This window comes from Tasmannia lanceolata, unplaced genomic scaffold, assembly GCF_043159265.1.
Source record: "Tasmannia lanceolata isolate RefF3 unplaced genomic scaffold, GAP_Taslan_0.1 ptg000023l, whole genome shotgun sequence".
Classification (NCBI taxonomy): domain Eukaryota; kingdom Viridiplantae; phylum Streptophyta; class Magnoliopsida; order Canellales; family Winteraceae; genus Tasmannia; species Tasmannia lanceolata.
Genome location: NW_027518700.1, coordinates 27,673,348 through 27,698,861, shown reverse-complemented (window position 1 = coordinate 27,698,861; position 25,514 = coordinate 27,673,348). Strand labels below are relative to the sequence as shown.

General features: G+C 37.3%; 1 protein-coding gene across 6 annotated transcripts in view; it reads right to left on the bottom strand.

Annotated features, from left to right (window-relative positions):
• Window positions 1-5,143: 5,143 nt before the first annotated feature.
• The window catches only part of LOC143856567 (putative proline transporter 2), a 55,051-nt gene continuing 34,680 nt past the window's right edge, over window positions 5,144-25,514 (bottom strand). For 3 of the 6 annotated variants that reach the window (XM_077366825.1, XM_077366823.1, XM_077366827.1), the window contains 4 exons: window positions 11,305-11,494; window positions 7,530-7,654; window positions 6,846-7,061; window positions 5,144-5,767 (listed from right to left, as the gene is read on the bottom strand). In XM_077366825.1, the coding sequence (XP_077222940.1) occupies window positions 5,387-5,767; window positions 6,846-7,061; window positions 7,530-7,654; window positions 11,305-11,494 (912 nt within the window). In that variant the 3' untranslated portion in view covers window positions 5,144-5,386. The remainder of the gene's footprint in view (window positions 5,768-6,845; window positions 7,062-7,529; window positions 7,655-11,304; window positions 11,495-25,514) is intronic. The other 3 variants (XM_077366824.1, XM_077366828.1, XM_077366826.1) reach the window with 3 other exon arrangements.

Below are 25,514 nucleotides of genomic sequence, written 5' to 3'. Positions count from 1 at the left end.
TAACGGGCCGAAGAGAATACCCTCACATGAAGAACAAGGAAAAATGAAAAACGCTCAATGAATATTAATAGGCGAATTACAACTTTGTATAGCTCACAATCACTCCAAGAAAATACATATGTAAAGCCCTATAGAGTGCCTCTTGAAAGAATGTGGAAATACAAGTTCAAAGAGTTTTGATTTGGAAGGTTGAAGCTCAAAGAGAAATGGGATTTGATCTTTCTCAAATGTTCAAAAGCTTGTAGAGATAGGTTTTAATCATGTATATATAGTGTATTTAAAAATATAACCGTTTTGGGGTAAAACCGTAAAAAACTGGGTTGAAAAAGTCAACCTGTGAAAGCCCCAACGGCTAGTTTGCTCGACCGCGGCGGTCGACCAAGCCATCGCGGTCGCCCGCCCCTATTGGGCGCCCTTTTATATTTTTAAATTTCTTACCATCGCGGTCGATCGGCCCCATGGCGGTCGTCCGGCATGGTCAACCTGTTTGCTCAAAAATTCGGCTCAAAAACCTATCTCGGTCGACCGAACCACGGCAGTCGCCCACCCAAACCAATGACGGATTGTTCTGTTTTGAAATAGACACATATCTGCAGTCACCCCGCTTGACCCTGTCGACCGGCCCGATAATTTTCGAGATGCTCAGGAATTCAAGGTTCCATCCCGCGATCGCCCGGCATAGCCCGGTCGACCGGCCCTGTGTAAAATTTCATTTTTAACTTTAAAGATCAGGGGCTTTGGGCCATGGTCCTAGGTTTTCAAAACACATTTTTGGGTGTGTGTATGGTTTTCAAAGATGTAAAAATTTTAGTATGAAAATCATTTGAAAACCTTTAGAAAGTGCATTTAAACATAAAATCAAGAGGACTCCAAATACATTCTAAAAATAAATACCATGAGTCTTCTTGGAATGTTCGGGTCCTTTGAACTTTCTAGGACTTCTTCGGCTTGTGAGTGAACTTCTTAACCTTGTTTGGCTCTTGTGACTTGTCCTCTAATCTTTAATGCAAGTTGAAAGGTACATGAGGTGTCACCATGGCATGTTCAACTCCAAGCTTCCTTCTTGACACTTTCTGGGAAACTTATGGGATCTTCATGCTGAGCTTCTTGACTTGATCATATCCAAATAAGGATGACTCCAATGTAGGTGCAAGCTCTTGGTTCCTTTGCTCCTTGATCCACAAGCCATGTGTTGAGAAGAGTTGTGTAATGACGATTATGACATGAAATTTCTATCTATAACACAACACCTCAAGGCAATACATCAGTCCATAAATGCTAATCAATTTAGTTTGCTAGCATCAAAATAAGAAGGTGAGGTGAATGATTAACCCATGGGAACCCTTGGGCATACAGTGCGCAATCTCATTGTTGCACCCACTCTTCTTGCTTAGGGTCCACTACCCAAATGATTGAGATAAGCCACTCTACAACACCTGCATGTACGTAAGACTGGTGTTGGTTGTGTACAGGAGGACATGTCCAATCTCGACCCCAACCAAGAACATTTAAGGTCTGCAAAGAACCGGGATAGCATATCTCCCTACTCCGTAGGATATGTGAATCCTTAACCATGGAATTCCTATTATGCTACCTAAGGACGATTATGTGTCAGATAATAAGCACATCACACATTCAATTAAGTTAGTACCCAATAAATGTTATGAAAACTTTTCTTTATTAATTTTAATGTGGTAAGATATACAAAATATACTCGCTTTTAGGGCACTAACTCTAGCATCCCACATTTACTAGATTGCACGGACGAACTAGCTCGTTGCATATGATGCGAGGGAAAAGATTTACGCAGTTCCTTTAGTGTGTACACACCATAAGATACATATAAAATATCCAAAGAGTTAATTCTTAACTTAGGGGTATTGTGGGAATTATAGAAAATTACGGACAAAGCTTTCATCCCATTTGATGGGAGGAAATTAGTTTATTTAATTAGATAATTAAATAACAAGTGTTTATTTACCTAACAGACACATTCAACTAAAACAACCATAACTCTCTAACCACTTTTCCAAATTGAGTGTGTAAATACTCTTTGGAAACATATTTGAAAGGGATACAACTTCCTAGTTTATGACTTTTTAATCTTCTTCCATTGAATAGTAAAAAAATGGGCTTGAAAATTAGTTAGCAGCTTTGTAGTGGAAAAGTGGAAAAATGAGCTTTTGTAGGAGAAATTGTAGGAGAAAAAACAGGAATTGATTTTTCTACTTATACCCTTATTCTCCAGTAGCAACCCATGTTTTTCCAAGCTTAGGCTGGTCACTAAGTGTTTTAAAAAGACTCTCACACAATATTTGGATTGTATTTATCAAAGTCTAGTTGACTAGTTTTCCAAATTTGCATCCAACTATGAGAGAAACTTTGAAAATCTTTTTAAAATGGATACTACACATTATATATATATAGCATAGTACACATTTTTGCTAGCCTAACCTATGCTAAAATGCACCCCAAGGAGCTCTCCCAGAACGTCCAACTTGGTTCTCTCTGTCTCCTTCAGTTCTCTTCTTTCTTACTTCTAGTTTGTGTAAACAAAAAGGCAAAAGCTTCATAGAAAAAATTAGTAATTCCCATCCAAAGTACTGATGTGATCGGTACACACTTTAGAATAAAAGTTATTCTAATTCCCCTCGTGCAATTCAAAGGAATCCATTATTTCAACTTGCGGGTCTGCGACGATCGGATCGTTCGTGGGCGTTCAAGGAGTAGATCAAGCAGAGGCTGATATTACGGTCAGTCACAAGGGTATTTTTATATCTTATATTTTTATTTGAATCATCATCTGATCATCCAAACCCAGATTTCTGGGTTAACGGGCAAAATTGACGAGAAATTTTTGTTCTATACGAATTCTAGTTCTGCTGCTTGTAACGATTTCGCCTAGGTGAAAACCCTTCTAACATTTGTTCCTCCATTTTTTTCAAAATTCATCCTTGTTTTGAACTAAAAGTCCAAAACTACCAGCATAGTGTAGTTGGTTGTAATCTTCCCCCGCATACTTTCAACTAATTTGAAAATTATAATGTACAGATTTGAAGCCAGCTGAAAAACATACGCGCCTAGCGCGCCTGACTAATAGGGGATTTGAAGCCGTTGCTTGCTTCAAAAATGCATATAAGCTAGTGCCATAAGCATAAGGGCGTTTAGGGGTGCAGCTACTGTTTTTGAAGCACCCTCCAACAGTTCTGGTGAAAGCTATCCTTCTTGGACCTCTCTTATCTACCAACTTGTGATGCTGGAAAAAAAGGCAACTAAACAGATCTTCACCATATCTATCTAAAAATCATTCTGTGGTGCATGAATATTGTTAGCCGTCACAAGTCGGACTGATAGATCTTGATCAAACCCTTATAAGATTATTCAACATGCATCTTGATCAAGCATGGTGTCTTTTAAGCCGTTGATCTTTGCACAACTCAAACTTGCGAATGATATCTCTGTTGCACATCAGATCAACTGTGTCAATCACCAAGCAAACATTGGATCAGGCTGTCTTCATTCATCAAGACACTTGTAGGACAAGCCTTGATTGGGCCCATCTATGAGATGTCAACATGATCTAGACCATTCATCTATAAAGATAGTACTGAATTTGCCTAACAATTAGACCTGGCATAAAGTGACCCGGACCTGCGGGTCCACCCAGCCCGCCGGTAAATTCCGGGTCCGGATCCATAATTAACGACCCATTTGAAAGTGACCCGGGGGTCCACCCAGACCGTCATAACTAGGCCGGATCGGTCCCGCAGTGCCAGCGGGTGCCCATAAAAAGCGGAAATTATTTTTAAAGTGTTCTTCCATCACAAATTATTGACATCTATCAGTCCTTCTTTCGCAGGAGGTGGAAAATGACTTGTCAGTCTTCTTTCTTCTCTCGCTTTCTCTTCTAAGGCCAAAATAAAATAAAAAATAAAAAGGAGGTGGAAATATCATTTTCTAAAACAGCTAAGCTCCAAAACAATTCACTTGAGAAGATGAATACAAAATTTCCTTTGGAAAAAAAAAAACGGGTGACCCGGCCGGGTGACCCGGCCCGTGCAAGGTGGGTTCCGGGTCCATCACTTAGTGACCCGTAAAATTCCGGATCATTTTTTACCCGGCCCAGCCCACCTGTTTGCCAGGTCTACTAACAATCTATTTGAAGGACTAGAAATGTAGGGTACTAATCAATTTGTTTTGCGATACGGCGATAGAATTGTACGAGCATGGAGGCTAACCAGATAGAAGTGGGCCCAATTAGGAGTCTTATCTAGGTGCATCTCGTAGTATCATCATTCCCGTATTTCGATGGCAGGAAAAGGACAAACTTTTCTAGAAAATTTAATTACACAAGAAATAAAACAACCTGAACCAGCACAATTCAAGTTTCAATTCGTTGTAAATTGGGAAAGGAAAAACTATTGCAAAGAAATTTTTTCTAACGAAACTGTTTTCCCTGCAGTCCAAGCAGGGCCTAAGTGTGTGGTTGTCTTAAATGACGAAAAGCTACCTTCACTATGCAACTGGTCAGGCCATTGACCGCTGGACAGTAGACTCTTTGATGATACAAAAGAAAAAACAGAATTATAATTTTGGATTTTAAGAATTGATTTTAAGTCAAATACGCCAATTTGGTTTCTAATAATCAAATTTTGGACTCAAAAATCAATTCTCAAAATCCATACGAACAGTGCCTAAGAGAACGTTGAAAAACTACATGTTATATGAGTAATTTGTGCCTTCCTTATGAAAAAATGAGATGTGCCCTCCTAACCATTCACACTTTAGACCTGTTCATTTTTTAATTTTGAGTCCAAAACTGATTATTGGACTAAAAATGTGTTTAATTTTGAGTACAAATATCAGTTTTGGACTCAAAATCAATTCTCATAGTCTAAAACAAGCTCTGTTCATTTCGGATTTTGAGAATCGATTTTGTGTTCAAACCTGATTATTGAACTCAAAATTGTATTTAGTTTTGAGTCCAATAATCAGTTTTCAATACAAAATCAATTCTCAAAATCCAAAACGAACAGAACTTACATATTTGTAGTGCAGAGAGAGAATGATCAAAAGGTCGTAACAGCATTCTTTGCATTTGTGAACATCCACGCACGTATGAAACAAAGCTTGTGCAGAGTCATTCAAGAAACTTGGGTTCTCATCTCACAATACATTATCAATTGAAACCACAACAACATATGTTTGTTATACTCAACAATCATAACCCATATGTATAAAAATCTAATTGCTTTGAAAACCTTTTCCTATTTCATTACTGTTTCCCTCAACAAATCCCTTCAAAGACCAGTATTTTTAAGTAGTGCCACAATTTCGAGTACATAAAGAATACCTGACATCAAAGATTCCAGCATAAGAAACAAGATTAAATATCAGCAAAGAGATGGTAAGTTCTAGAATCCACAACGATGAGCCTCAAGGCTGCGACTGCCGCTGCTGCAGACAAGCAGCTGAACCCACACACATTCAACCAGTGCCAAGCTTTTTGCAATGTTGTCAGCTTGTTTTTCTTCACCATTAAGTACATGTGATTCGCAAGAACGAATGTGAGAGGGAATGTGCTTAAGGCTCCTGTAAGGCTCATGAAATCTCCAAGGAATGGCAGCAGAGCTGCTACAAATGTATTTACAGTTAGGTATCCTCCTCTTACAAGGACTCTGAATGAGACGTTTTGGAAAGAAAAAGCGCTTCCTTTGTCTCTTCCATACCTTGTGTCCAAGTATTCGTACATCGGACTTGCAAATATCTACACAAACCATAAGAGGTATCAAATGTTAGAGTTGGAGTTGTTGGAGGTTAGAGTAGTACAGGGAGGAGATAAGCGATGGAGTGAATGGAATAGTTTCATTTGGGGATATTCCTGTATATTAATGATAAAATCTTACATGACATGAAAAAGATATATATACCCCCTAAATACAATCTAATTCCCATACAAGAAATAACCTTATTTTCAACCGTTAGCACAGCAATGAAGAATTTCAACACATGCATAAACATAAGTACCTGATGTTAATCTAAGTATTGAGTCTTCAAGGACACAGGATATGCAGGGGCATATAAGCTGTCTTTTTTTTTTGAAGGGTAATCATTCATTCATAAATATCGAAAGATGATACAAAGCTGACCAAGAAGGTCAATAAAGAAGAAAATAACAAAGGAAGAAAGAAAAGAATACAAAGATGAAAAAAGCAATTATCACAGGCGCAAGTAATCGAAAAGTTCTAATTCCGATCTCCCAACTCCAATAAGCTGTCTTTATTCTACTTCACCGGTTCAGGAAACAAGTGATTATGGATACATTAGTGCAAATCATTATAAGAATTATTTCCATTTGAAAGAATTGGAAAGAGTATTGTCATTTAGTTTGCTAAGAACTGAATGAACATAACAACTTGGATGATCATTAAGATGCATTATCTGCCCATTTTGTCAGTAGTTATTTTGAATTGATGGGATATTGTAAGTGATGGGAACATGAAGCAGAATTGAAAACTAAAACTTACAGAAACATCATTTTGCAACTTCCATGAGTAATTTGATAATTTACTTGAAGAAATTTGAGAGGCAATTTCGTGGAAAGCCATTTCGCAGCCCAATTTTCCAGGAGAGACCAGCCACTTTAGATGAATAAATGAATAAGGAAAAATCTGCTTAAAAGGTGAGCCTGTGTGGCTGTTCTCTGCTGCAAAAGTGGGCTGCGAAACAGCTTTCCGCAAAATTTCCTAGCAAATCCCTTTCTTGATATATTGAAAAGAATATTGTCAGTCATTTCCACCTTCTGCAATTTAAAATCCTGAAAATAGTTAGGGATTTGGAACTACATGCAAAGCGATGACTGTCTGCAGAAAGGCTGCGATGTTGGCCATTGTCTTTAGCCAAAGGGGGCCTGTGACACTATTGAGAAGATAGGACGACGTAGAGGATCCATAAGCCCAATACCCCATAAAGGTAACAGCATATAACGGTAAAAGACCAACTGTGAACTGAAACCAGAGTGCTTTCTGCATGTTCTTAACAAATGGAGGTTTCACTGTTGCCTGTGAAAAGAGTAAGGTCAAATAAGTGAGGGTTCATGGCCAAAAAAAAAAAATACAATCTTCCTACTCTCTTGTTTAAGTAAATATTCTTAATCTATTTTGTGCTTATTTAAACCAGGATGTTTAGGAAAATTCTGCACAATCAAAACAGTACAGAAATTTTCAATAACCCAATACTTTGATTTTATTTCCAGAACAAAAGAATTCGAAGTTTAACAGTTCAAGAAAAAAAAACTAGAGGGAACTTCCATATTATTTCCAGGACCCTCACGATTCAATCTCCAATCCTAACCCAATTTTCAATAAAACACGTCTGATTTCCAAGCATGTCAAATATTTATCATTTAAAATAAAACAAATAAGATCATTGCAATCTGCAAGTTTAGAGGTCAATTGGGAGAATGATCACTATTTCATGATTCCATCTAAAGGGGCAACCATTTAATTTAAGTGATTTGCCTTGCCCACCTGTATCTCTGGCAGCATTCCTGTATTGTATGCAAAAACAAGATTTGCAGCTGCACCAATGGAGGTAAAGACCTTGCTTACTTTTGACCCAGGGATATTGTAATCTCGACCTGGAGTATTCATTCCTAAAAGAAAATTCACATAAGTTAGAACAGAGAAGCATTACAAGAACTTAAAATATCAGTAGTAACAATATGCTCAGGACAAACATATTTTATAGACCAAAAACCATCCATATTGAGATAAAAATGGAAGATTCATTGTTAAAAATGAAAAAGAAAAAAAACTTCAATTTATCCTACCATGAATCAAAAGAGCAGTAAAGTATATGAACAACCTAAGCATGTTTCTTGCTTATGGAGAGGAGCATTGCAACACTAGGTTATGTCTTCTTAAACCTTAAACCCTTACATTAGATAATTTGGCAGAAATATGAAATAATGCACATCTGACATAATTCTTTAATTACTGAAGACATTGAAGACAGCATGATCTCCTAGTTCATATCTATATAAAAATGAACAACGACCAGTATCTTATCTCAGAGGCTTCTAAAAATTCTCACTTCAGGCCTCCCCCTCTTCCCAATATTATGCTCATAGTATTTCCATAGTTTTATTCATTAATATCTCAAACTACATGGTATTAATGCTCACATTTATTGAAGGCACAAAAGACGAAAAAAGCAAAATATATTGACTCTAGCACTGATCTAATAGGACTTTTGGCCTAAATAAGTTAGATATAACATGAATTTTGCCAAAATAAGTTAGATACTGACACATGATTAGGTGTCAAAACATAGCAATTAGTGAAATCTGACATGCTAACATGTCCATCCAATTACATTATGTATAAAATTAGGAAAGCATTATACCATATAAAATATGGATGTAAGTGTTAGAGAAGAAAAATGCATACGGATTTGATGCACGACAATACCTAATTTAGGGAAAATTCTACACTCCTAATGGGATTAAGACTTTAGGACAGTTTAGGGCTTACGCGGGAAACTAAAAGTACACTTAACAACTAACCTAAGTCTGAATTAACACCTAATTAATCTATGGGCGGAAAACTAAAAGAACACTTAACAACTAACCTAGGTCTGAATTAACACCTAATTAATCTATGGGCAACAGCAATAATGAGACTGAAATAGCATAAATAATTATAAAGATTGTAATTAAGAACGAACTAAACCTTATACAAATCAATCAAAGCGATAAAGATTCGTAAGATGAATTGATAATAGAAGGATTAGTCTGAAACTAGGCCTACACATGCAACCCATTAAAAGAACTAAAAGATAATGTAAGACCTATCAATTAGATGTAACAGAAGTATGAGAAATTAATACTAATCAATGAAGAAAAACAAAAAAAATGTCCAGCAACAGGAATTGGGTCAAAACAGTCAAAGATTTAGGCCGTAGGGGTATTTTAGTAATTTCAACAAATCTGGAAATTGAAGGAAACTGCTATCCAAATCTTAGGTAAGTGTTTAGGTAGGTAAAAGAAATGTAATTCTCGGGTTTACGTTATGATTTGATGGTAGGTTTAAGATATGGATTTTTAAAAAGGGTTTCCAGGCTTGAAAAGGGTAAAACTTACAATAGGGTTCAAAAAAGTTTGAAAGTTGGGATTCTTTTGAGTTTTAGGTGAGGTTTAATACTAGAACAATCGCTCAAAATCTCAAAACAAGATCATGAATGACAAGGGAGATCTATGGATTTTGGGTTTTTCTAGTTTTAGGGTTTAAGAACAAAGAAAATAGAAAATCTGATTTACTAACCTTGTTTGTGGTGATTTAATTGAAGAAATAGAAGAGAATAGATGAGAGGAGATGAAAGAAGAATGGATCCAAACCACCAAGAGGAGAAGAGAAGCAGAAGTCTAACCTACAATAGCTCTCACAAAAAATTTTAAATTCTATTCAATATTCAAAAGTCCCTTACAATGTTTTTATAAGATGTATTTATAAGAGAAGAAACCCTGGAAGATAACCTAAGACCTAAATAACTAACCTCAACTATTCATCTAATCCAAAGTAAACTAAATAAAATTAAAAACTTAGTAAAAATAGTAATCACGTAATAGACCTATACCACTTCCTAAAAACAATCATAACTTGCTCAAAACACATCCAAATCATTTGATCTTGGGCTCATTAGATAGGTAATTGAAGAACCTTTCTAATAATACTAAAATCACGCAAAACAGATGAGATATGATGCCTAAAAAGTAGGCTACAAATAAAATGACGAAAATAGAAAGTAAATATTAAAAAAAAAGACACCCATGTCTATGGCTCATGCTAGAGTCCCCACCATCAGTCCCATCCACGTCTACGCTTGTAAACCTTGAATCCACGCCCACTGTTGATGTCCCCATCAGGATTAATAGAATTTCATTAAAAATAAGAAAAACTAAAGGCGTATCCTAATAATTGTGGCGTTTGGAATTTGCATCAGTGGTACTCTTAACTTTCCCTATGTTAGTACTTACTATCTGATCCTCTAAGAAACAAAATGTTAAGTCGATTACCATTCAATTAGAGAGGTGTGAGGCATGATTCGCAACTTCAGCGGCCATGGACTTTTATACTTGACTCGGTGTATTCTCTACTTTATTTTGAAAGTAATTATGTATTGATAATTTACTAATTACTAATTTCTCTAATATTGTCTCAATGTGCTTGCTCAAGTTACTTAAGAACTATTATGCTTCGCTACAATTCATTTCACCGTATTCTACCACTCTAAAAATATTAGAAGCTCACCAAAGCACACACTCTTACTTATTGCACTTCCATATTGATCCAATCCACGGGCTTAATGTTGAAAGCGACCAGGAAAGCATTGATCCTGACATTAGTTTCCAGGAATGCAACTGCTGCATGAAATCTAAAATGATGATATTGCATCCAAGGTTTTAAATTTCAGTTTTGGCCGAAACTGAAATTTCGGCCAAAATCCCGAAATTTCAACCGAATTCAGGAAAATAAACAATTCAATTGTTATTTCGAAATTTCGGCAATAGTACACTTGTGAAAAAAAGTTCATTTTCCTGAAATTTCAGAAATTTGGGCCGAAATTTGGAAAATTTCCAAAATTTCGGGTTCGGTGGATTTCGGTTTCGGTACCAACCGAAATCTGAAATTTTGGTATTTTGGCCGAAATTTAAAACCTTGATTGCATCACATAAACTTGATAATGACCAAACGCTTACCATAGATGTGTCTGCATCTTCAAGGTTGTTCAAGGATATTTATAGTTCCATTGCCTCCATTTAAAAGTAGGCCAGTAACATAGTGTGAAGGAGATCTCAAAAATCATATATCTGAAATTTGAAATATAAACCTAACAATAGCAATTGAATCCAGACATTCATCAAGAGGAAAAAAATTAATTCTCAAAAATGATAGATCGCAAATTTGAAATATAAACCAAACAATAGCATAATGAATCCAGAATTCACCAAGAACAACAAAAACCTGAGCCATTAATTCTCCTACTGGTTCTGAGCTTGACTGGACATATAAGTCTTGTAGTTGTATTTTTATTTATTTTTTTTGAATTGGGTGTTCTAGTTGTATTTTTACGAATGAACAGAAGAAGAGTAGACTAAAAAAAAAATTCTGACAGTGTATACAGAATTGTTTTTGTAATCCACATTAGTTAATAACTCCCTGCCTCTTGATAAATTGTTTGCCGATAGTAAAACAGGTAATTGCAAAGCAGAACTTCGACAGGGTTGCAAGAATATATATATACCATCTCTAAGTGAAAGCACAAATGCCGCAATGATATATATAAGGCTGAATAAGGTTGAAAATCCCAGCCAAAGCCTCAAAGCTGATAAGTGTGGTATCCCAAAGGCAAACATTGCACAAACGGCCCCGGCAATTACAATGCAGTATGGTAGCTGCAAAAGACCGTCATCCTTGTAGAGGCCATAGGTAGCCTGCACAAGAAGGAAACTGGTTAAAGAAATTCAACGAGTTAATTGCTAACATTGGTCTTCAAAGTAGGCTTTTTTTCAATGAACTGATTTGGACCAACTTTTTCTCTGCAGCCTATAATCAATAGAGACTGATTAAATTATAGAATGATTGATTTAAGCATTTGTGTTATAAGAAATATGGCCATGTGAAAATTGAAGGATTCACCGACGCAAATTGAGCGGGATCTCAAGCAGACATGAGATCAACTACCGGATATTGTACATTTGTTGAAGGTAACTTGGTATCTTGGAGGAGTAAGAGGCAAGATGTTGTTGCCAAATCGAGTGCAGAGGCAGAATATCGGGCCATGTCTTAGACAAGTGGAGAGCTAATTTGGCTTAGCTCCTTATCAGAGATTAGTATTTCGCCTACATCTCCAGCACAACTATATTGTGACAATAGGGCTGCAATTCATATCGTTACAAATCCAATTTTCCATGAGAGAACCAACCACATTGAGGTCGATTGTCACTTCATTAGTCAGCGGATTTAGAGAGGTGAAATTTGCACAGTGCTTACGCGATTTGCAGATGCGTTCACCAAACCATTGGGGCCTGCTAAGTTGAAAGATGCTTGTAATAAGCTTGGAATGTACAATATATACATTCTAGCATGAGAGGGAATGTTGAGTGTATTCACTCATTAATGACACTTTTGTAATTTACATATATTTCACATATATATATATATATATATATATATATATATATATATATATATATATATATATAACATTTTAGTGTGGGAGTGGGAGACAACTCTCTCTCAAGTATTCTTCCTCTCATCCCCAATGGTTTCAATGGTGACTTCTATAAGGCTTTCTGGTATCATATTAAAGATGATTTTACAGCTGCTGTTCTCCATTTCCCTTCTATAAGGCTTTCTGGTATCATATTTCCCAGCTTCTATAAGGCTCCTCCCAGAACTTAACTCTACCTTCATTACCTTAGTCCCCAAAAATGAAGGAGCCCCTTCACCCGAAAACTTGCATCCCATTTCCCTTTGCAACTTCATCTATAAAATCATCACCAAACTCACGGCTAATAGGCTGAAAACAGTTATGGCCAAACTCATAAGCCCCGACCAATCAGCTTTTGTAAATGGTAGGCTTGTCCAAGATAACATCTTGCTTACCCAAGACCTTTGTCACAACTTTCGTGGGAAATCATCCAAGAAAGCCTTGTGCCTCAAAATGGATCTCCACAAATCTTTTGACAGTGTTAAGCACAATTCTCTCATGCAATTCATAAAGAAAATGGGTTTCAATGATGTCTGGTGTGGCTGGGTTCTTCAATGCATCAGCACCTACCTTTTCAATCCTAATAAATGGCACTCCTAAAGGGTACTTTCTGTTTTGTCACGAAAATGCTTACATTTACTCTTAATACAACTATTCACCAAAAGAAAATCTCCTCTCCCTTCTCCAGGGGAAATCTCACAATTTCACACTTAATTGTTTGATGATGATGTTATGATCTTCGCAAATACCACAACAGAATCGGCTATGGGAATCAAAGAATGCATTTACAAATTCAAGAAATGCTCAGGTCTTCAGGTTAATTTAAACAACCGTGAAGTTTTCATTGCAGGAGCAAACCAAAACCTAAGAAACACCATTTGCCAGATCCTGCAAAGCAAAGAGGGCAAACTGAAGGAAGGTTATTCCCTTCCGGCAAGATCGCTATGCGCAGCGAAACAAAAACACATAGAACTTTAAAATTTTCTTTTTGATCTTGCTTTTGCCCAAGATCCTAGAGTTTAGATTAGTTAATTAAGTTAATCAAACATAAATAAATACCTCTTTGAAGAAGAAATCAAGGAATCACACTACTTAATCTACTCCTCGAAACGTTGGGATCGTTCTAAACAACTCGGACACCGCAAGTTGAACCGATGGATTCTTTTTCTTTGCTTAGACTATTGTGAATGTGAATAACTCTTATTCACCTATTTAAGGTCTGATCTAATCAGTACCTTTGTTGTAGAGAATAGAGAAATTGATTTGAAGCCTTTCTCTTTGAAACTATTTCAATTGAAAGAGAGATAGAGAGAGAGAAAGGGAGAGAGAGATAGAAAACTATTTTGCAAAAGGGGGGAAGCAAGGGAGAATGAATTTTTAAGTATTCCACACTTGAAATTTCATTATCCCCTCTCTCTTTTATATAAAGTAGAGTTTTGGTTTGATAAATCCTTGTTTCTCTCTCCCAATTCCAATCCAATTGAGAAACCGACTTGAATTGAGACTCCTCGAGTGAATGGGACTCTCTCAAACCTCCAAGGCTATGTGGGGACACTAAAGATACATGGGAGAACGTGTATGGAGGCCTCCCTCCAGCCCTTGTGGCCTTATCTCATAAGAGTTGGTGTTGAAAACAAATTGCTTGCTTTGTAGATCCTACAATTTAGCAATTCTTATCCAACAAGGAGTTTGAGTGCAACTCAAAGTCCTTGAGCAATTGGGACTCTTTTCCCCAGCTCTCCAACTGATTTAGGAGTGTTTTGGGCCCCACAAACCTTATCCAAATGTGTAGTCCTATCTGAATACCCAATTCCGTTCCAATTCCGCAACTTTTGCAAAACCGGTTTGGGAATAACTATCCTCATTTGGATTAGACATTATTATGATAATTATTAATCAAATTAATAATACATAATAATGTATAATAATTAAATAATTAATTAATTATTTAATAATTTAATCGATTAATAACTCACATCTAATGGGAGTTATTTCGACTCCAATTTGTCTTCGAAAAATTCTCTTACTGTCTTTTGTTACTTTCCTAATAAAGACATGTACATATACATATATATATATATAGAGAGAGAGAGAGAGAGAGAGAAAACAGTTCCTACACATATTTGTAGAGAGTTCTCTACACACTAGCTTAAAATACAGTGGGGGCCCACATTGTTTGGGTGATCTAAGCCATCCATTTTAAAGGCCCTCACATAGATAGGGTGTCTACAAAAAATCAGATCCATAGGATCATCCCAACCCTACGATTTGTGGAGGTAAAATGGATGTCTTTAAACCTTCACAAATTAGTCCATTTTTTGCCTCCACAGTTCGAATGGTTAGGATGATCCTATGGATCTGATTTTTTATGGACACCCTATCTATGTGAGGGCCTTAAAAATGAATGCTTTGGATCACCCAAATAATGTGGCCCCCACTGTATTTTAAGCTAGTGTGTAGATAACTTATCTACACATATGTGTAGGAACTGTTTTCTCATATATGTATATATATATATATATATATATATATATATATATATATCAACATATATATATATATTTAATTAATATCCATATTAATCTAACAGATCATATCTGTCCATGCAATTACATAAAATGCGGAACCCTGATCCATTTGGATGTTACTGGGTCATTCAAGTTGTGAGTGGGATCGTCGCAGGGATCCGACAGTCAATCCTGCAGAACCCTATGGTCAGCCCCACTGCAATCTCGCTCTGTACTTAAACTATACTCGCATTAGGTCAGTGGCCTCCATCGAGACGTAACCCTGAAGATGACCGTCAGATCATCTTACCTCTAATCACATCATGTATGTGCAAGTCCTTTCTTCGTAACCACATCTACTGAGTTGAGTCATATGGGAGGTGGACACCATTTACCCCCTTGGCCCACTCTTGGTATACTATTTTGGTCAAGCGGTGTTCGGCCTCCAAATCCATTTGTAAAATCCTTTGAAAACAATTCAATGTTTCATAAAACTTTTCGATAAACATTTTATCAAATCCGCCTGGCCATGCTATTTAATAGGCCTACCGCTTTGACAAAATTGTAGATGTCAATCCCTAAATTTTAGGGCAAAGAATCCCTTGTTGAGTATCACTATTGGTCTCAAGGGTTTGCTCTAGGATATAGCAATATCCGAATATGACTCTAAAAATAGAATCATTATAAGATAAACTAAGACCCTAGAACGGACCGGCAGACCAATAAGATCCCTCAGGTCTAAGGACTTGTGAAGGGTCCTGTCTGGAAGAACTTTATACTTTCTTGTCCACAAGTTATTCTTTATTTGATCCGGTTCAATGATGCGATCCAATCGTCGCATCCACTCTTCTTGCTTAGGGTCCACTACCCAGATGACAAAGATAAGTCACCTCACGTCACGTGCATGTAGGCAAGACTGGTGCTAGTTGTATACAGAAAGAGATGTCCAGTCTTTTTCCCAACTAGGAACTATTAAGGCTTGCATAGAACCGAGATGCCATATCTCCTTACTCCCTTGGATCTGTAAATCCTTTGAGCATGGCATTTCTACTATGCTACCTAAGGACGAACATTTGTTAATAAAATAAGCACATCACACACATTGATAAATGTAAATACCAATTCAAGTCATGAAATAAATCTTTATTGATTAGAAAATGTCATTCTACTGGCTTTCCAGGGCATATACTCTAACAATCTCCCACTTGCCCTCAAAGCCAGTCATGAATATATAGTAGACCCATTCCCTCCAGATGTTTGTCAAATACCTTTTGACCAAGGGATTCGGTCAAAGGATCTGCCACGTTGTCCACTGAAGCTACTCTAGCTATGGTCACATCCCCTCGGTCGATAATCTCTCGTATCACATGATATTTGCGAAGGACGTGCTTTGACTTCTGATGAGACCTTGATTCCTTTGCTTGAGCGATCGCCCCACTATTATCACAATACCGCGTAACAGGTCTCTCAAGAGAGGGCACGACTCCAAGTTCATCTATAAATTTCCGCAGCCATACCGCATCCTTCGCCGCATCACTTGCAGCGATGTATTCTGCCTCAGTTGTGGAGTCCGCCGTGGTGTCTTGCTTGCAACTCCTCAATGAAACGGCTCCATTAGCTAAGGTGAAGACAAAACCTGATGAGGATTTCATGTCATCAACATCTGACTGAAAATCCGCATCAATATATCTAAAAACGACTAATTCGTCTGTTACATATACTAAACAGTAATGTTTAGTTCTTCTGAGGTACTTAAAGATATGTTTAACTGTTGTCCAATGCTCTGGACTTGGATTTGATTGATATTTACTAACCACACTTACAGAGAAACAAATATCTGGCCTTGTACACAACATGGCATATATCAAGCTTCCCACTGCCGAAGCGTAGGGAATTCTATTCATTTCTTCCTTCTCTTCAGATATCTTAGGAGACATCTTCTTAGAGAGCTTGATTGGGCCTAAACGGTATTAACCCTTTCTTGGAATCTGCCATATGATACTTGGTCAATATCTTATCTATGTAAGTTTCCTGTGGTAGTCCACGTGTCCTATTCGTACAGTCTCTAAACAATTTAAGGCCAAGGATATAAGACGCTTCACGCAAATCCTTCATAGCAAAGGTACTAGATAGCCATACTTTTGTATTAGACAACATTCCAACATCATTCCCAATTAGTAGAATGTCATCTACATACAAAATAAGAAATGTCACAGCGCTCCCACTGACCTTTTTATAAACACATGCCTCATCCACGTTTTGTGTATAGCCAAACTCTTTGACTGGTTGATCAAAACGAAGATTCCTGCGGGATGCTTGCTTTAATCCATAAATGGATCTTTGCAACTTGCACACTCTCTGACTTCCTTCTCTAGCAACTTCAAAACCTTCTGGCTGGATCATATAGATATCCTCTTGAATGTTTCCATTCAAGAAAGCGGTTTTAACATCCATTTGCCATATCTCGTAGTCATAGTGTGCTGAGATAGCTATAAAAATCCTAATAGACTTTAGCATGGCTACTGGTGAGAAGGTTTCTTCATAGTCAATTCCAGCCTTTTGACTACATCCCTTCGCCACTAACCGTGCTTTGTAGGTCTCTACCTTACCGTCAGGGCCTTTCCTCCTCTTGAAGATCCATTTGCATCCAATGGGCTTAATGCCCTCTGGTGGATCAACTAAAGTCCAGACCTCGTTAGTGTACATGGAGTCCATTTCGGATTTCATAGCTTCCATCCATTTTCCCGCATCAATGTTTAACATCGCTTCTTTGTAGTTAAGGGGATCATTATCGTTTTTGTCTGAAATCATATCATATTTTTCACCCAAGTAGACTAATCTATCAGGTTGTGTGATCACCCTTCAACTACGTCAGAGTGTTTGTATAGGTATAGTGGGCTCTTGCTCGGTGTCTTTTCTTTCTATTGGAGTTTCAGGTTGCTCTTCCAAGGTAATCTTGTCCCTCTTGACAGTATCTTGGATGAACTCTTCTTCCCAAATTACCGCATTCCTGCTTATAAAACAGTTTTGCTCGCTTGGGTTATAGAATATATAACCCTTTGTTTCCTTAGGATATCCAATGAAAATACACCTTTCGGTTCTTATCTCTAACTTATCAGCACTTCTCATGTGCGGAACACCCCCATATCCTCATATGATTCAATGAGGGATTTTTGCCTGTCCATATCTCATATGGAGTAGATGGTACTGATTTAGTTAGGACTCGATTTAAGACAGAGCGTCGTTTCTAAGGCATATCCCCATAGAAACAGAGGTGCTTCTGTGAAACGCATCATAGACTGGACCATGTCCAACAAAGTCCTATTTCTACGTTCTGAAACACAATTCAATTCTGGTGTTGCAGGTGGGGTCCATTGAGAGATGATTCCATTTTCCTTTAAGTAATCCTTAAACTCATCCGAGAGATACTCTCCACCTCTATCAGAGCAAAGAGTCTTTATTCTTTTATTTTACTGATTCTCTACTTCACTCTCGAACTCTTTGAACTTTTCAAAGGTCTCAGACTTACGTCGCATAAGGTACAAATATCCGTACCTTGAATGGTCATCCGTTAAAGTCATGAAGTATATGAGCCCTCCTCTTGCCGGATGAGAAATGGGACCGCATACATCACTATGTATAATCTCCAACAAATCTTGGGATCTTCCACTCTTGCCCTTAAAGGGAATTTTGGTCATTTTACCTTGAAGACATGGTTCACAAGTAGGAAAAGGTTCCACTTGGATAGAATCCAATGGACCATCTTTTACCAATCTTGTAATCCTATCTAGGTTAATATGGCCTAATCGAAGATGCCATAGATGTGCAGGATTGGTCGTAATCCTTGCCCTTTTAAGGTTTGGAATATTCTGAATAGGAATATCCTCAATGTTAATTACATTTTCCAAAGCATTTACTATAAATATTCCGTCAATTAATGTACCTTCTATGATCAAATAATTACCATGTTTGATGAAAACACTACTTTTATTAAAACTTGCAGAATAACCATCAATCAATAGTTTAGAAACTGAAATCAAATTTCTTCTAATGGAAGGTACATAAAGAAAATTATTTAAACGTAAATATCCTCCTGAAAATGCTAGTAGTAGATCACCCACAGTTTGGATTGCAACCATTGCATCCGTTCCAACCTGTAGGTAGAGTTCACCCTTAGTTAACCTTCTGCTTTCAACCTTCTGCTTTTCCTGAACCCCTGCATAAAATTGCATACATATGAGGTTGCACCAGTATCAACACACCAGGAATAAGCAGGACCAATCAAATTGGTTTCTGCAACAAAGATTTGCAATATACCTTCAGAAGTCTTGTTGCTCTTTTTGGTTGCTAAGTAATCCCTGCAATTGCGCTTCCAGTGACCAACTTTTCCACCGTGGAAGCATGCATCTTTGGATTTGGTTGACTTCTTCTTGAAAGTTTTCTTGTTCATGACTTTGGAAATGTTTTTCATAGGACCCTGACCTTTTCCTTTTCTTTTTTCCTTGCCTTTTGGTTTGGGAGTTGAGACTATACTAGCTTCAACTAAGAAAGAGGATTTTTATTCTTTTTCTGAAGATCCTCAATAGATTGAAGATGATTCAACAATTCTGTCAACGTCATTGACAGTTTGCTCATATTGTAATTCGTGACAAAGTTATTGAATGATGCTGGTATGGATGCTAACACCATGTCGACTTGCGACTCAGCATCTAACATGGCTCCTAAAACTTCGAGCTCATTTAGATAGCCCATTATCTTCAACATGTGATCTTTAACTGGGGTTCCTTCCACCATTTTAGTGGAAACCAGACCCTTAATCGCTATTTGTCTGACACTGCGATTTTGTTGTCCAAACATCTCCCTAAGATTGTGCATAATATCCATGGACGAAGCCATTCTGATATGTTGTTGAAACACGTTCGACATCGACCCAAGGATATAGCACTTAGCCATTTGGTCATCTTCATGCCATTTTGTGGTTCTGTCCCTGACATCCTGGGGAGCATCGAGACCAGGCAACTAAGGTGCCTCAGTAGTCAAGACCTAATGAACTTTCGTTGCCGTGAGCACTAAAGTTAAGTTCCTCATCCAGTCTACATAATTTGGACCAGTAAGTTTGTTGTCCTTAAGAATCCTAGCTAATGGATTGAAGAATGCCCTATCTAATATAAAGGAAATGAGGCATAAAATTAACAAGACTAACCATTTTAGACTTATCATGACATGTAACCATTATATTTAGGTTTTTGATCTGTAATGGTACTGCCCAATGTTTGTCACATTTATGTCCCCTCAAACACATAAATCGAGAGAAATAACATGATTTCTCCAATGGGCAACGGATGCTCGAGTGGATTCATCTAATCCATCATATTATTAATATGATATCTGATTTGATTTTAGCCTCCAAGCATCACAGTGTATCTATCCTTTGGGCATCAACACTCTTTGCTTGGTTAAGTTAACACCCATTGCCTCGGAACAATTTTATAAAACATATTAGCTTCTGCTTTGGCATATGACTAATGTATTTTGCAAATATCCCTTATCCTTATAGGAATCTATTAGTTACTCTAGATAGAAAATTAAGATCGGCTTCTGCTTTGGCATATGATCGTCTTGTTCTCTAAACTAGCCAACCAATAGATGGCTATGAAGATTAATCCTTTCGATTTAAATCCACATTTACAACTTAATATTTTATAAAGAGGGTTTCTTTAAGTGGGAAAAACTTATTCCTATGCATGCATCTAAAACAAACCATCCAATGGAAATACATACATAAGGAAAGGAAAATGCAATCATCTATCACTCATCCAAACCACAGAAAAGTAAACTAACCACATCCATAAGCTTAATTTTAGCATCTTGGATTTATAGGGATTCTCCCACTAACCTTTTTCTAATTATCTAAACATTTTAGAGTTAGTTAATCCCCATAATTCCATATTACCAAAATTAAAGGTGAAATTTGGGCAACTATTAGCTATTCGCAATAGGAAAAATCCGCCGACCTCAAGGCGATTTTTCAAAGGTAATGGTACTGATATACTTCATCATATGAAGTATCTTAGATCAGTAGGAATCATGAAGGATGCACCCGCCCTCCATTGAATCGATAAAATCGAGGTCCACCATCATCTATAGCCTTCTTGAAGCATCGCCATGTCCAAGTTCTTTGATTCTTCGTTGACCACCTCAAGAGCAATTTTCTTTCTTCATTACTTCTGATGTAAAAAGAAAAGAAACTAACTACCATAGTGTCCTACACTGGCCTAAATAATATGTACATCAAAAGAAATTCTCCATGGGAAACCAGTTGTCCGCACAACTGCCCAGAGAGAATACATAAACCAATAAATCATTAATTATTACATTGCGGATTTTTAATTGCTACACTTCAGCAATATCAAACTATAAAAATAAATAACAAACATCCACAAATATTATCCATATGCATCTCATGCATGGATAGAGGTCAAATAATCCTTTTTGCCCAACTTTTACCAATACAGATCAACTCATGCTGAAATTAAATTAAATAATTTTTAATTCAGCAATAAAAACTACTGACATCTAAAGAAACTTAATATAATCATTCCTTATGATGTCAGAAGTCCCCACAAAAAATTTCGCACAAAAACGAAATCGTTTGAGCGAGAAAAGCTCAAAATAGTGGTTTTCGGGAACCCTTTCAGAATAGCATAATTTTTTGAATATTTTAAGTAGGAGAAAAATATTCGGACTACCATATTAACTACTGATTATGCTTAGAATACACCCAAATAATGTTTCAAAACTTTAATCTTGGGCTATAAATTTTTCTCACAACTTTGGGGCCATTCCGAAATAAAACATGCAATTCCCGAAATAAAAATCAGCAAAAGGCGGCACTTTTGCCCTAACTTGTAAAAATCATATCTCCCAATCCGCTCATCGGATTTTGATGATTCTTGATGCGTTGAACTCGTATTCAAGTCTTCTTTTTAACCATCAAGGTTGATCAGATCAAAAATCACAATGAGTAGATCGAAATTACAGTTCTTTACACAACAGTCCATATGTGGATTAATTACCATTACGAACTAACAACCTCGGATAGCCGGGATAGAACGTTCGGACTCACAGCGGATATACCGCATGATCTATCTTTGGTTAATTTAATCCCCTAATCTAAGCCCTAGTTGCTTTGATACCACTTGAACGAAGGTTATCCCCTTCCGGCAAGATCGCTATGCGCAGCGGAACAAAAACACATAGAACTTTAAAATTTTCTTTTCGATCTTGCTTTTGCCCAAGATCTTAGAGTCTAGATTAGTTAACTAAGTTAATGAAACATAAATAAATACCTCTTTGAAGAAGAAATCAAGGAATCACGCTGCTTAATCTACTCCTCGAACGGTTGCGATCATTTTAAACGCCGCGGACCCCGCAAGTTGAACCGATGAATTTTTTTTCTTTGCTTAGATTATTGTGGATGTGAATAACTCTTATTCACCTATTTAAGGTCTGATCTAATCAGTACCTTTGTTGTAGAGAATAGAAAAATTGATTTGAAGCCTTTCTTTTTTAAATTATTTCAATTGGAAGAGAGAGATAGAAAACTATTTTCCACACTTGAAATTTTGTTCTCCCCTCTCTTTTATATAAAGTAGAGTTTTTGTTTGATAAATTCTTGTTTCTCTCTCCCAATTCCAATCCAATTGAGAAACCGACTTGAATTGAGACTCCTCGAGTGAATGGGACCCTCCCAAACCTCCAAGGCTATGTGGGGACACTAAAGATACATGGGAGAACATGTATGGAAGCCTCCCTCCAGCCCTTGTGGCCTTATCTTATAAGAGTTGGTGTTGGAAACAAATTGCTTGCTTTGTAGATCCAACAATTTAGCAATTCTTATCCAACAAGGAATTTGAATGCAACTCAAAGTCCTTGAGCAATTGGAACTCTTTTCCCCAGCTCTCCAACTGATTTAGGATTGTTGTGGACCCCACAAACCTTATCCAAATGTGTAGTCCTATCCCAATTCTCAATTCCATTCCAATTCCGCAACTTTTGCAAAACTGGTTTGGGAATAACTATCCTCATTTGGATTACACATTATTATGATAATTATTAATCAAATTAATAATACATAATAATGTATAATAATTAAATAATTAATTAATAATTTATTCGATTAATAACTCACATCTAATAGGAGTTATTTCGGCTCCAATTTGTCTTTGAAAAATTCTTACTGTCTTTTATTACTTTCCTAACAGACATGTATGTACATATTTAATTAATATCCACATTAATCTAACGGATCATATCCGTCCGTGCAATTACATAAAATGCGGAACCCTGATCCATTTGGATATTACCGGGTCATTCGAGTTGTGAGTGGGATCGTCGCAGGGATCCGACAGTCAATCCTGCAGAACCCTATGGTAGGCCCCACTGCCATCTCACTCTGTAGTTAAACTACACTCGCATTATGTCAGTGGCCTCCATCGAGACGTAAGATGACCGTCAGATCATCTTACCCCTAATCACATCATGTATGTGCAAGTCCTTTCTTCGTAACCACATCTACTGAGTTGAGTCATACGGGAGGTGGACACCATTTACCCCGTTAGCCCACTCTTAGTATACCATTTTGGTCAAGCAGTGTTCGTCCTCAAAATGCATTTGTAAAATCCTTTGAAAATAATTCAATGTTTCATAAAACTTGTATCAAATCCGCCTGGCCAGGCTATTTAATAGGCCTACCGCTCTGACAAAATTGTAGATGTCAATCCCTAAATTTTAGGGCGAAGAATCCCTTGTTGAGTATCACTATTGGTCTCGGAGGTTTGCTCTAGGATATAGCTCTATCCGAATGTGACTTTAAAAATAGAATCACTATAAGATAGACTAAGACCCTACAACGGACTGGCAGACCAATAAGATCCCTTAGGTTTAAGGACTTGTGAAGGGTCCTGTTTGGAAGAACAACTATATACTTTCTTGTCCACAAGTTGTTCTTTATTTGATCCGGTTTGGTTACGCGATCCAATCGTCGTACCCACTCTTCTTGCTTAGGGTCTACTACCCAGATGACCAAGATAAGTCATCTCACGTCACATGCATGTAGGCAAGACTGGTGGTAGTTGTATACAGAAAGAGATGTTCAGTCTCTTTCCCAACTAGGAACTATTAAGGCTTGCATAGAACCGAGATGCCATATCTCCTTGCTCCCTTAGATCTGTAAATCCTTTGAGTATGGCATTTCTACTATGCTACCTAAGGACGAACATGTGTCAATAAAATAAGCACATCATACACATTCATAAAAGTAAATACCCAAGTCATGAAATAAATCTTTATTGATTAGAAAATGTCATTCTATTGGCTTTCCAGGGAATATACTCTAACATAAACTACCTATTCGGTACTTGGGTATCCCTTTCATCACCTCAAGACTATCAATTTCAGATTGCCAACCTCTTTTGGGAGAGGTCAAAAAGAGAATCTCTACATGGCCAAACAGATTTCTCTAAAGAACCGGCCATATTGAACTTGTCAAGACAGTCCTCCACTCTTTCCAAATCTACCGGTCCATGGGTTTTCATATACCAACCTCTATCCTTCAAGACATTGAGAAGCTTTGCAGAAATTTCATCTAGGCTGGTTGCGATCTTCATCAAAAATTCCACCCCATTGCTTGGTCCACTCTCTGCAAACCAAAGGCTGAAGGTGGAGTCGGTCTTCGAAAGCTCACTGATGTCGACAAGGCCCTCCAACTAAAATTGGTGTGGAACATCCTCCAAAACAACCATTCCCTCTGGATCCAGTGGTTCTCCAAGAAGTACATTAGGGGAACGAATTTCTGGCTCCTTAAATTGCCTCACAACCCCGGTTGGGGAGCCTGGAGTATTCTAAAAAACAGAGACGAAGCCATGAAATTCATTTGATACATCATGGTGAACGGATCAAATATTGACTTCTGGAATCAGCCTTGGCACCCCTTGGGGCCAGTCAATTCTCAATGTGATCTGGGGTGGATCCTAAACTCCTTCCTTACGTAGGATTGAACCAAGATAGCAAAAGATATCCCTCTTAAATACCTCCTGTCCATTCATATTTACTACATCCTCGCCATGCCTCCTTACATTACTAAAGTTGCACTCCATATACTTTGTCTTAGTCCTGCTCAGTCTAAAACCTTTGGATTCCTAAGTAGTTCTCCACAACTCTTAGCATTAACTCCTGCTTTGATTTCGTCAATTAATACTATGTCATCTACAAATAACATACACCACGGCACGTCATCCTGGATACCCTCCGTAAGTTCATCCATAACTAGAGTAAAAAGATAAGGGCTTAGAACTGATCCTTGGTGCAATCCTATTGTAATTGGAAACTCACTAGACATGCCATCCGTAGTTCTGACACTAGTTACTGCTCCATCGTACATATCCTTAATCATATCAACATATTTCGTATGCACTTTTTTCCTTTCAATGACTCACCACATAACACTCTTGGGAACCCTATCATATACTTTCTCCAAATCAATGAAAACCTTATGAAGTTCCTTTCTATTTTCTCTAAATCTCTCCATTAACCGCCTAATCAAGAAGATAGCCTCTATAGTCGACCGTCCGAGCATGAAGCCAAATTGATTCTCTAACACCTTAGTCTCTTTTCTTAGTCTATGCTCAATTACCCTCTCCCAAAGCTTCATGGTGTGACTCATTAGCTTAATTC